Source organism: Camarhynchus parvulus, chromosome Z, assembly GCF_901933205.1.
Source record: "Camarhynchus parvulus chromosome Z, STF_HiC, whole genome shotgun sequence".
Lineage (NCBI taxonomy): Eukaryota > Metazoa > Chordata > Aves > Passeriformes > Thraupidae > Camarhynchus > Camarhynchus parvulus.
In genome coordinates, this window is record NC_044601.1 from 49,149,111 (window position 1) to 49,161,728 (window position 12,618).

At 37.1% G+C, this 12,618-nt stretch overlaps 1 protein-coding gene across 6 annotated transcripts in view; it reads right to left on the reverse strand.

Annotated features, from left to right (window-relative positions):
- Positions 1-8,638: 8,638 nt before the first annotated feature.
- The window catches only part of ERBIN (erbb2 interacting protein), a 118,640-nt gene continuing 114,660 nt past the window's right edge, over positions 8,639-12,618 (reverse strand). For all 6 annotated transcript variants that reach the window (XM_030968658.1, XM_030968660.1, XM_030968662.1 and 3 more), the window contains one exon: positions 8,639-11,524. In XM_030968658.1, the coding sequence (XP_030824518.1) occupies positions 11,417-11,524 (108 nt within the window). In that variant the 3' untranslated portion in view covers positions 8,639-11,416. The remainder of the gene's footprint in view (positions 11,525-12,618) is intronic.

A 12,618-nucleotide genomic window follows, 5' to 3' on the forward strand; every position in this document is an offset into this window, starting at 1 on the left:
GCGCGGCCCGTGAGGAGCCGCCCCTGCTGCGCTGTTTGCGCGCGCACGGCGGCCGCTGCTGACGCGCGCCGGGGCAGCGGCTGCCGCGTCGAGCCCGTGGGCGGCTCGGGTCCCTCGGGGGCGAGGCCCCGGAGAAAAATGAGATTTCACTTTTAATTGCGTGCTTGGTGGCCGCGTTTAGTAAGAGACAGTTTAATCACCCTAGGAAATAAACCTCTGAACACACCCTCTGTCTAACCAGGAAGGGCCCGTAACGGATTGTAAATAGTTCTGTTATAAATTGACTGTAACGCTATTCCAATTAAATTGATCTTTCCTGCAGTTGTAATTCAAGTTCTCCTTAAAAACCACTTTGGCTGGGGAAAATGAGGCTGAGCACTTCATGTGTGGGCTATCACTACTAAGGATCAAACTGCGCTCTTTCCTAGTGGTACGGAGCTGTGCCTCTTGGCACTGAAAGGTTTAAGGTTTCCGGCAGTTTCTAAGACTTTCCATTCCCCAGCTGAGAAGAGATTGAAGTATTTTTGAAGCTATCTGGGTTGAAAAATACTGCAAATTTGTGACAGTTCCCTGAGCAAGTAGGTCAGTTGTTACAGGATCTCCATAGTCTGGCTAATGCTGCCTTGATTCATGCTCAGTACATTACAGAAATGTAATTCTAAGCAATTGTCAGAGATGCATTTCGTATAAATACGTTTATGCATATGTTTCAGATAGGGCTTATTTCAAAATCATTATCATTGCACTCGTGTTCTCTTTCTAGATGAAATCCATATTCCAAAAGTACAAAAATCCTTTTTAAATCCCTTTTTTCAGCCATTCTGGTAGCTTCTAGTTGAGAGAAGTTTAACTGGAACTTCCAGACATTTTGTTATATATTGTGGAAAATGAAACGGATACTATTATTCTGCGTATAGGAACCTTACATAAAATTTTGTTATGCTTTCACTAGTACATCTTATCCAAAGATGGTTAACAGAGATGTAGAAGCTATTTCTGCTATGAATATTTTTATCCTGTCTCCTTGCATCTCTCAGTGGAGGGTCCAAAATAAAAATGAACTTTAAAATCCACAAAGAGCCTTGTGATGTCAGAACTGGCTGGGGCGCCCTCCTTCAGATAAAGCCTATAACAGTACATACAAAATTCTGAGCTACTGATCTGCTCTCTGAAAACAAAACAAGAAAAACAGTGTTTAAATTTTGTAATTATCAGTCCCTGCCACAGTACAAAATTAGCTTGGAAAAATAAATTAATTTGTATTTCAAGAAGAATAGGCAAAAAAATCACACCAATCCCAGACCCCCAAAAATTTAATGCTGAAAGCATGCTTGGAACACACATGCTGCCACTACAAGGCTGGGAGCAAATAATGACTATTTTAGTAAATAAAATTCAAAATTTAAAAGTGTTAAGGAGCCACTCTCTCTCCTATAATAAAAACCCTCCGAGCTATTGAGAAAGAAAAGTTAAATAAAAAGAAAAGACATGCAGAAAGGGAATCGTTGTACAAGCAGTGCCCAAACATCATCTCTCTAATCCATGGCTAACAGACCTGCATCTTACAAATTGCTGTAGGCCTAGAGAAAACTTTAGCTGTAATCAAAGTGAATTAATATGTGTACAAGTTACTTTTCAATTTTGCTCAGCTGTTTTTACTTGTTCTTAACTGTATTTGTGCATGTAAATAAAGCATTGGTAAATAAATTCCTTCACTTCCACCTTGATTGTCAGGTTAACTAGCAAAACACAAAGCATTATGCACGCTCTTTGGAGGTAAACTTAAATTTCAGGTTACCTAAATGTGAAATGGTGAAGCCGTTAAATAAGAGTGACTATTAACTATTTGTCTAAGACTGTATTTTGTAATCTTCCAACAAGGATTAAAAAGCATTTACTGGGTAATGTTAATTGCAAGGACCAGTAGAAAAATACTGGCAATTCAGAAGGAAGTTACAGTAAAAGCTGTTTTCGAGGATCAGGAGAAAAGTCTTTTCATTACAAGAAGTCACCTTTTAAGCAGACAGTAGGTGGTCTGATAGAGGTGGACATCTCTGGCATTTGCTGCGTTTTGCAGGGGGAGGTAAAAGAAGGAAGCATTAGAAGGTTTCATCAGCTTTCCTTAAATGGAACCTTAAAGACTTCAGAAATAATGTTAGCCACAGAGCTAACAATTATTTGATAAAAATAAAATAGTTCTAGGTTTTAAGTAATTTATGAGAAGTGAAATTTAACTTCAGATTCAACAACTGCAGCACTGGTAAAACTTGCCTCTGGAAATCTAAAGCCCTGGAAAATACTGAGAAAGCTTGAGCAAAGAAGATGTACCCATAGCTGAGGAGAACAGGTTAAAGGAATTGTTCACATGCAAGGTCACAGGACATGATGGGATGTTTCTGTGAGCAATGAGGAATCTAGCCAGTGTGACCATTTCTAATTATCATTCAAAGTCAGAATGTTTGGGAAGGGGAATGTCACCCCTAGATTGCAAATGGGCAGGAAAGGAGCATTGGTAAAATTAGAGGGAAATCAGCCCCACCTCAGTCCCTGGAAAAGTGATGGAGCAAATTCCCCTGACAGCCATTTTCAAGCCTGCTGATGACAAGAAGAAGACCATGAGTTGTGAATATGGATTTATAAGAGAAAACTGTGTCTGACCACCTAGTAGCCTTCTGCTGCTGTGAAATGACTGGCTCATGAGTGTGGGGAGAGCAGCTAATACTGTTTATCTTAACTTTTTCAAGGCTTTTATAACTTTGTCCAGTAATATCCCTTATTTTTCTTTGACTGCTCTTTTGAATGCAGTACGAGAATGCCACTAAAAGCCAATATATTTGTATATCCTGTGCTACCTAAGTTTGTTTTCATACATGGTATACATTTTCCTTCTTGTATAACCAAGATGTTAGTGTTTTGTGTAGGTTAGTGATGCAGAACACAGGAAACCAATTCCTCTTCTACAGCATGAATGTTCCTTCCTTGCAAATTAATCAAGAGGCATAATCTTCAAATGCCAACTCCTACTACTCACAGTAGACTGCAGGTACAAACTACTGCTGATGATACTCCTATTTTCTGTTTGTGTTCAGACACATGTTCCAGTTTCACAGACACATTTGCATGTCTGATTAACTAGAACTAACATTCAAATACAGACAAATCAGAAAATGTTAACTTCAGAACATTTCAAAGACAACAAACATTATTCTAAACTCCAGCTGATCCACAGTGCTTCCCAAGTACAAGTGGCTTTCATCCCCTTTCCATTGTTATACCTTTAAGGTTTATCAGGTAACTGCTCTCATTTATGCCTTAGTATAATTTGTGAAGTTTTTTTAAAGAAGACTCATGTAGAACAGAAAAACATCTTACAGAAAATAAAATCTTGGTTCTGTGTAGTAATCTCCAATCCACCACATCTCTAATCCCAAAAGTTCTATAAAATAATTTAAAAAGAAAATATAAGATCAATTTATATACTTACCCAGAAAAATTATGAAAATATTTTTCCCAGAGAAAATTTCTAGTGTAGTAGTTATTTTCCCCAGATTCAAGTTTACACATCTAGAAATCTTAAAATCCTGCCTATAATGAGATTAACAGATGAATGCTACATGGTCAGTGTAAGCAGCTGAAGCCAGTTTAAACTTGCTGCCTCTGGATGGCAGTCAGCTGTACAAGTTAGCACTGGTAAACCGAAACAGCTGCGAGATTTCTGCATCTGCTTTTTATCTGTTTTACAGCAAACACATGAAAAAATTTAGGGTTGCTGTATTAAGCATAGCAGTTTCAATTAGAAGAGTCACGTTAGCAGCTCTAGAAATGTGTTTTACAATGACATTCTTCTCCCCATAAAACTGCTTGTATCAAAAATGGAGTAGCTCTTCTTGACTTACAATTATTTTTAAACTTTCTTCAAAATAAGATGAGGGGGTTAGCTGGCAACCTGAGATAGTGTTGCTGACTCTGAGCCTCCAAGAACATACTAACAAAGGAGGAGTATCTCCACCATTGAGAGACTGAGGGAAAATGCACAAAAGCAGTTAAGATTTGAGAATCTTAATCTGAAAATAGAATCTCCATCCAGTTACCTTTCAGGGCAGCATTTCTACTTATGAAATTTAGTATCTGTTCTACAGAGAACACTTCTTGGATTACAGACTTCTTGGATTACAGAATTGTTTTTTCTTCAAAAGGGAATTTCAAGAAACCCTTTTTAAAAGCTATATAAGAGTCTAAATGTCAGTAGATAAACTAATAGTTTTATGATATACTTTTAATACCCATATGTGTGACTATGTATGTGTCTAGGAAAATGTAAAAACTCAGCTTTTTTGGTTTTGGTTTTTTTTTTTAATTAACTGGATGTCTGCTAGGAGATTTGCTACTTGCTGTTTTCCTGGCAGTACATGCAATTGGAACTGTTTGGGTAGGTGCCCACTGGAGTGAAAAAAAGCATCTTTCTTCTTTGCTGTGAGGTTATCCTGCTGGGAATCACAGTATGTAATTCTGCATAAGGGGATAATGTTTTTAAACCTCAAAAAACCCTGTCTGAGCAAGGTAATTCAAAGGTGTTGGATAGAAAATTCTGAATTCACTTGGATGAATTTCTTCTCCTTTCCAGTCACATTTTGTAGGAGCAGGGCAAGAAGTTTTCTTTGTGGCATAAGAGTATAATAGAATCTTTATAAATGTGAAGTTTGAAAACTGGAGTAAAATTTGGTGCAGATAAACATTAATGTTTTACTTCCAGCTCTTTTTTGAAAGTGGCATAAAATAGGCAGTATTACAAAACAAAGTGAGTTTGGTAAGTAGTAACTCTAAAAAAAATTATTCAAATGTCTTGAAATATAAGCACATAATGATTCAATCTATAATACATTAACTACATTTGCAATTAAATAACACCATACATTGTTTACTGCAGGGTCAGGAAATCATCCAGTGTGTTTTCATAAAACTAAAATGCAGCAGAAAAAAAATTGTTTAGATGTTTTATGTGTTTGGAGGTTTTCAGCATGGTTTCTAACCCTTGCATGCATCAAGTCCCACCTCATCATTCATTGCTTGTGCCAGATAGCAAATGAGACAATTTTGCATGATTATTTCATTTTTCCAGGACTTAGTATTATGTCAGCTAACCAGCTGTTACTATCTATTTCAATATTTACTAGTAAACCTCAGTTTCTCTGTAGTGAAGCCATAGCTTTCAGCTGAAGTAGTTTTTGGCAGGAACATTCTCAGCAAAAAATACCTTCTCCATACTCAAAACCAGTTGTTGATTGTTCTGTTGTAAGTGGAAGTTTTTGCAGATGAAAATAAATAAAATATGCTAAAACACTGATGTTAAGAGCCACAGCACAATGCTTACAAATCCTGTCTTTTGCCAGTGCATACATATAATCAGTAGAAAGCTTTTACCCATTTTTTGTTTGGGTTTTTTTTTTAATGTTGTTTTTTTCTCCATAGGTTCCTTCATAAATTTCCAACATTAGCAGTTAAATGAGAATTTCTCTGTAGAGCATCTGGTTCATCTGCTACCACTTTGTCTATTAAAAGACAGTCCGTGAAAGGTTTGTCCCAGTCAGTATTTCCACATCTGGCAAACAAAAGTGAATGTTTTGCCAGGTTTTTTTGATTACTTTGTACAATACTAAAGCATAAACATTTCAGCCATTTGCAGCATCCAGCCATGCCTCATGAAATGGATGCAGCGCAGAGCCACACTCCCCCTTGTGTTATGCAGCTGCAAAAATAGATGTTGCAGACTACTGTTATAAGAAATTTAATTCCTGATGATCTAATGATTGGGCCATGCAGAATACTTTGTTACTTCAGCAACATGACTTTTCATGAGGAACTCTCCTTGGCCATCTCAGGAACCTTACCAGCCTTGTCATATGTTTTCTTGCACGTTCTAAGTGCACCTCTAAAGCTTTTAATCAGGTATTGATCTAAATATGAGGGGCTGTAAGTGTCCTGACTCAAGTATTGCAAGCTATATGTTAACTGAATCTTTCACAGCTCAGTAATGCTTATCCACACTTGCAAATTACTTTCCATAGGCACAACGTTCTGAGCACAGTATTTCTGATGCAGTTTAAAACACTGCATTAGTGCTGAGATTTAGTGCTCATTTCATGTTTTCTCTTCCTTTAAGCCAAACAGCTGCTACTTTTTCCATACTTAATGCTTATCCCTAATACAAAGCAATAGTTCAAGTAGTTAGATTGCAGAACTGAAATACAAATCACATTCTCACAGACAATATTCAGGAACAGCAAACAAAAGGGAGCAAAGAGCTGGAAATCAGGGAGTCCCACAGAGAAGAGGGTCTGAACTGCAAGGAAGGGTGATGCTGTTAGTACTTGAAATGAGGCTTTCAGACAGCAGTAGAAGAGACGAGATGCTCATAGGAACCCTCTGAGAAACTCGAGGAAAAATGAGGGACCTGCTGCTGCCAGGTACAAGGCAAGGGAGCCACTGGGGCCTGGGGACGCTGGTAGTTTGTAGCAAGTGTTGTCAGCAGCTGTTGGTGCAGCATGCATAAAGCCTTTGTTGCAGCTGCCCTTGGTTGAAGAGAGTGACCCTCCCACCCTTCAGCTGGTGCTAGGAGGAGGCTTGTTGGATCAGAGGGAGTGCCTAGGGCCCACCCTTGAGCTTTCATGCAAGACCTGTGCTGCTAAGCAGAGGAATTTTGGAACTCTGCAACCTGGGAGGCCTGGGGAGAGATAGGACCTCTTCAGACCCTAAAGCTTCAAGAGCCTTGGGCCCCACAATGCAGACCTTGGCAGTCTGTCACTATCAGAACTACAGATGGAATAGCCGTGGAAGGTAATAGCTGGAAACTGGTGTCTTCCAGCACTGCATGTAAGGCTCCTACTTGTAGTGCAGTTTTAATGGTGTAGCAGAGCTCCAGTTTCAAGGCAATCTCATAGATATTGCAATAGAATCTTCCGTACACATTCCAAAATTGAATATAATGCATGGCAGCAGTGATACCATACCAAAAAATACATTTTCTCTCTGAAAAAGTACCTTCAGGCAGAAAAACAGAAGTTAGACCTAGTATTCTCAGATGCTTGATGAAAAAGTAAACTGTTATGAAATCATGTTCAAATAGGGAGCAGATATAGAAAACCTAAATAGCAAGGGGCCTAACACTCCAGGGTCATCAGGGCCATAACCTGTTGAGAATCAGTTTTCTGTAAGAGGAAGTAGAACATAGTGTTACTGGTATATCAGAGGACAAAAAGATGAAATAGTTTGTATTACCACATTGTTTTGTGACTTTCAAGAAAACTGGATGTAAAGCCAAATTTAGCTCTCCTGTGAAATTCTGTGCCTGTTTAATTTCTTTACCACATTACCCTTGTACACCTCTTCAGAGTGCTTTTAGCATACTCTTAATTTTAACCCTACTCACTGACCTAGGCATTTCTCTCTGCCTATCAAAAGTAGTAAACATGCAACTAAAGTCCTCTCTTCGTGACAGAAGCCACTCACTGCCCTATCTGATTTTATTGCAAGACTGGGCTGTATTTGGTCAAGCTGAGATGAAGTTAATTTTCCTTACAGCAGCCCTCACAGTGCTGTGCTTTGCACTGGTAGCTACAGAGGTGTTGATAACACACCAGTGTTTGCCTTCTGCTGTACAGCACTGGCACAGCACCAACACTGTCTTCCCTACATTCATCAGTAGGCTGGGGGGGAGCAAGATCTTGGAAGGGGACACAAATAGGCCAGCTGACCTGAACAGACCAAAGGGTGGTTTGTTTCATGCCATATAATGTCAGCTCAGATAAAAAAGCTAAGAAGAGGAGGATGAAGGTGGGGCATTTGTTTTTCACAGCGTTTGCATTCCGGAGCAACCACTGCCTGTGCTGATGCCCTGCTTCCTGGAAGTGCTGGACATCATTTGCTGATAAGAAGTAGAAAATAAAATTATTTATTTTCTCTTTGCTTGTATGTGTGTAAACTTTCTCTTTTGCTTTAGTAAACTGCCTTATTTAAAAATGCAAGTTGTTTTCCATCTTGTTTTCTCTCCTGTGCAGCTAGGGAAGGGGGAGTGATAGAGCAGTTTGGTGAGGACCTGGCATCAAGGCAAGGCTAACCCACCACATGGGGTTATTCACAAAAACATGTTTTTGTTGTGAAGAACCCAGTCTTGCAAGGAAATCACTTAGAACAGACCCGTGGGCACTAAGATGCACAGAGGCAGGAACACAAATAAGACTTTACTAATGCATATTGATTGAGTACTGAGGTCTACAAAAACTGGAGATTAATAAATAATGTTATGGAGAATTTTTCCTAAAACTTAAATAAGTCAATTTCACACAGCTTTAAAGAGCATTAGTTTATTATCTATTCTCCATGTGTTACCTCAGAAACAGTCTTCTTATATACAAAAATTTGGAATGTTGAATAAATGCTGATCAATAGAAACATTACATAGCTGTTGACAAGGGAATATTTCTAAACAAAGCCAAAATAATAATGAATGTTTGATTCTGTGTGTTGCTTATTGCTATGTCTGTGTTCATAGAATGCTTTCAAGTATTTACACTTTTTCTTAATTCATTCAAAAGAGAAACTAAAAAAGTATTTACATAATAAATACGTGGGAGACTTCATCTTTTCATTACATCAGTTGAACTGATTCTTTAATGAACTATTAAGAATAGAAAGAATTAACACAGTTTGCATCAATTCACTGCCATGCTGAGTAACTCAGGTTGCTGATGGATTTTATTCTATTCAAAATGTAGTTTACAGTGCATTCAAACTGAAAAGTGCTGATATTGTCCCTGCTCCTTTTGAATCCTGGCTGGACTAGTTCAGGAGTCCTCTTTCTCCCACTCCCCACAAAATCATTTAGTCTGACATGTTTACCTTCACACACTGACACTGACAAAACAAACACATTTCAATTCACTGAAAACTCAAACATTTAGTGAGTAAAATCAGCATAATCCATGTTTTATTAGACGATTAATTTGCTAACTGACGGAAGACAAGCTTTGGCCAAGTATTTCCACAAGAAGTACTAAACTTCTTGCTATAAATCTCTACTTATATAGTTCTACCAGCTGAACAGTTTTTGGTAGAATTTTTCTGTGATACATAAATCTGAAAATTAAGTGACACAACACATTTAAAACTTCTGTTACCATTAAAGCAAAATACAATACAGTATTTCTCAGTGATACATTTAAATGTACTGCAAAATGTATACAAAGTCAGTCCAAGATCAGTAAAGAATCAGTTCTGCTTTTTGGACTTTTCCCTTCTCAAAGATACAGGTTTTATAGAAGACCAAGGTCATTTAGGACTTGTCTGTATGTATCCCCATTAAAAGGCAGTGTGTGATAAAAATAACATGATTAAAGTAATGAACACGTGATGTGAACATTTTGCATTTTCAATAAAAAAATAGAAACTAAATAACAACTAAACACTGAAGCCTGCCATTATATAGCTATGTTTCTCATTCTTTAAGATTAACAGCACACAGAAAATAAGTGAATTTTATCAAAATACAGCACATTTCTGCTAATATATCAAAAAAATCATTTTCTATGCAAATATTACTGAAAATCAACTAAAAAGAATTAAAATATACAAAGAGTTGTTAAAGGGTTTCAATTAAAATTATTAGAACTATACACAGTACAATAAGCAATAGTTAACATCTTTGAAAGAAGTGCAATAATATTGGAGTTCACTTATTAAAAAAGTACTGCCTGTTTATTACTGCTAGCTGTGTATAATTCCTTTCTCTTCCAGCTCATTGTTCCAGAACTAAAGGAAGCTGGTGTTTTTGCTAGCTTTATTAAAAGCATTTACTTTTTGGGTTGAAAAAAAGCGCTTATACCTGTCCCAAACTACCAACTTGTACATAATTAAAAATGAACTGCAATAATTCAATATTGCTCCAATGACAGGCTAATTATTAGCCCTGATTAAAAACAGTTATCGGTCTTCTATGGCACTTTTCCCTGGTCCATAACAACCGTGTATGAATTATCACTGCAGACTATGCAGTCTCTATTCAATTACAAAGGAGAAAGATAATGTTTCTGGTAAACAAAATTAATAGAAGCATAATTGAACCTTTTATACAGTAATAAGGAACAAAGGCAGCCTGTGGTAAATCACTATTACATTAATGTAATTAGAAACCCTTTAATGACTCTGAAGTGTCTAGTTCACATTTAATGTTACCTGTAGGAACAGCCCTTTAAGAAACCTCATTATGAACTGGTGGGTTTTAAGTACACCCTCCCTTTACTCTCCATCTCACCACAGCAATTCTCCATCACTGCTCAAATTTCACAAACTTGCTTTGGTTACCTAGCTCCATGTGTATGGTTTCCTTTTTGATTAACAAGGCAATGCAGAGGCCAAACAAAATCGAGATGTCTTTCATAACCTTTCCTGCATCATTTGTGTATGTTTAAATTTATATTACAGGCAACAATCTTAAAAACTGGCCATTTCAGTTTCTTTTTTAAAATCTGTCGGCTTAAAATGGAGTTTTTTTAATAAAGATAAAATTATCACCATTTCCACAAAACTGGGGATTTCCATAGCAGAGAAAAATCTCTGGGCACAATTCCACAGTACAGTTGAAAAAATTATGTATGCAAGAAAACAACTAAACATGAATCACATGTGGCAAATGAATATTCAATGACTACCTTAAGAACAAATCCTGTATAATATCACAAATTTGTAATTACAGTCTTCCTAAAAAAAACATCGTAAGCTTTTATTGCATTTTCTATTGGTAGACGTACACTCCAGAACTAAACACTTTTTCTTGTCTCCTGATTCCAGATTTAGATAGCAGATAATTGTTTCACCTGACCTTTATTCTGTCCAACCAGCACCACCTTCCATCTACCCATTCATCTATACAATGTGCACATAGCAAAGCCAACACTTCATATCCCCGTTCGTATCTACAGAAGTGGTTCAGCGTAACACATTAATATCTGGTGAATAAAAATAAAGGCAATAAACAGCTACAGGACAGACAGCCCTGCCATCTGTCCATTGGCTACAACTGAGGCTTCGCAAAGCCTTCCACAAAGTTTAGTAATGTGTATGAATTATCCAAAAATAAACCTACCATCTGTACAAAAAAACAACACAGGTTTGTTCTTGGAGGAGTGATCCTTAAATTGCTATAATGCTTAAAAACAAGTTTATTCACCATACGCATTTCCAAAATTATTTCCTGTATGTTCTCTACAGTGGTTTTTCCCCGTTTAACCACAAGTTCAGTATTTCCTGTACAAATTTTGATCATAATTCTGAGTTCTTTTAATGTATAAAAATATGCAAAATATTCAGTTTCCCCATAGTCCTTCAATGAATTCTGTTGGTTTATCCCCACAATCCACGGTACTTATGAAGAAACTTCTCGCACAATGATGAGTTCAACTGCATTCTGAAAAGTCTTTAGCAATGACACTGCTTGTCCATGATCAATATTGATGAAGCTGTATCCATTAGCCTAAAAAGAAATATTTAAAATTGAAAATGACAGTCTTTATTCCATGTTGGTAAAAGATATTTCATTATTTCATGTACATTTATTTAAGCCTTAAGGTTTCTATATGAATGCGGAGAATAAAACACCACAGATTACTTGAATTTGTACCTGCATGCTACAAAAAACTAAATTACCATATCAGCCTTGGAAGAATATTGCAAATAACCAAAAGAAAACTGAACTTTAAGCTATATAACATCAGACATCTAATTCATCAGCTAGAATACAGCCACACCAAAAAATCCCGAATGGGCTACACATGACACATCCTATTTTAAGTATCAGAATATTAGAAATGGCATCTGTGATAAATTAAAACTATTGAGTCCTGTGACAAAACATTAATGGCACTGGGAGCATTTTTTTTGTGTTAGACTGAGATAATCTCCAACTTGTATTTGTGTGTGACTCTAAACAATATTGTTATTCTTGGACAAGTTTGTCTTGGCAAACACAGACAGGCCCAAGTGGCCTACAATAGACAGGGAAAACATGGCTATGGCTCAACTTCCCTGAGTGTACCAGAGCAAGATCGTGCTCAACCTGGTCAGCAAAATGTTGCAAAAGGACAAATTTGTCCATTTAAACTGTTACAGCTTCCAGCTGTGCATCCCATCTTTTTCCCTGAGCTGCTTATGTGGTGACAGAGAACAGAGAACTGGATGCGCTCTCTGCGCCTTAGCAGTGACATTTTGAATGTTACAGATCTTATCCCATCACTGAACACTCGCTGTTTTACCAGCTGAATCCTTGGTTATAAAACCAGGGGTTTTCAAATCTTTCTACATTTGCAGAGGAAGATTTATGTAGACTGTTCAGAGTACAAAAGTCACAACAACCCTTCCAAATCATAATTTGTACAGAATGTCCTAGCCTAGTCTTAAGCCTTACTTTCATTTATCTAGTCATTCATAATTTAGTATATTTTTATTAAAAATATGTATTAGCCATGAATTATAATATGCATGCCTACTGAATGTTTTACAGAGAACATTGCAAAATCAAGCATAGTAAAGGCATTTTGGAAGAGATGGTATTCATTAAAAAAATGAAGT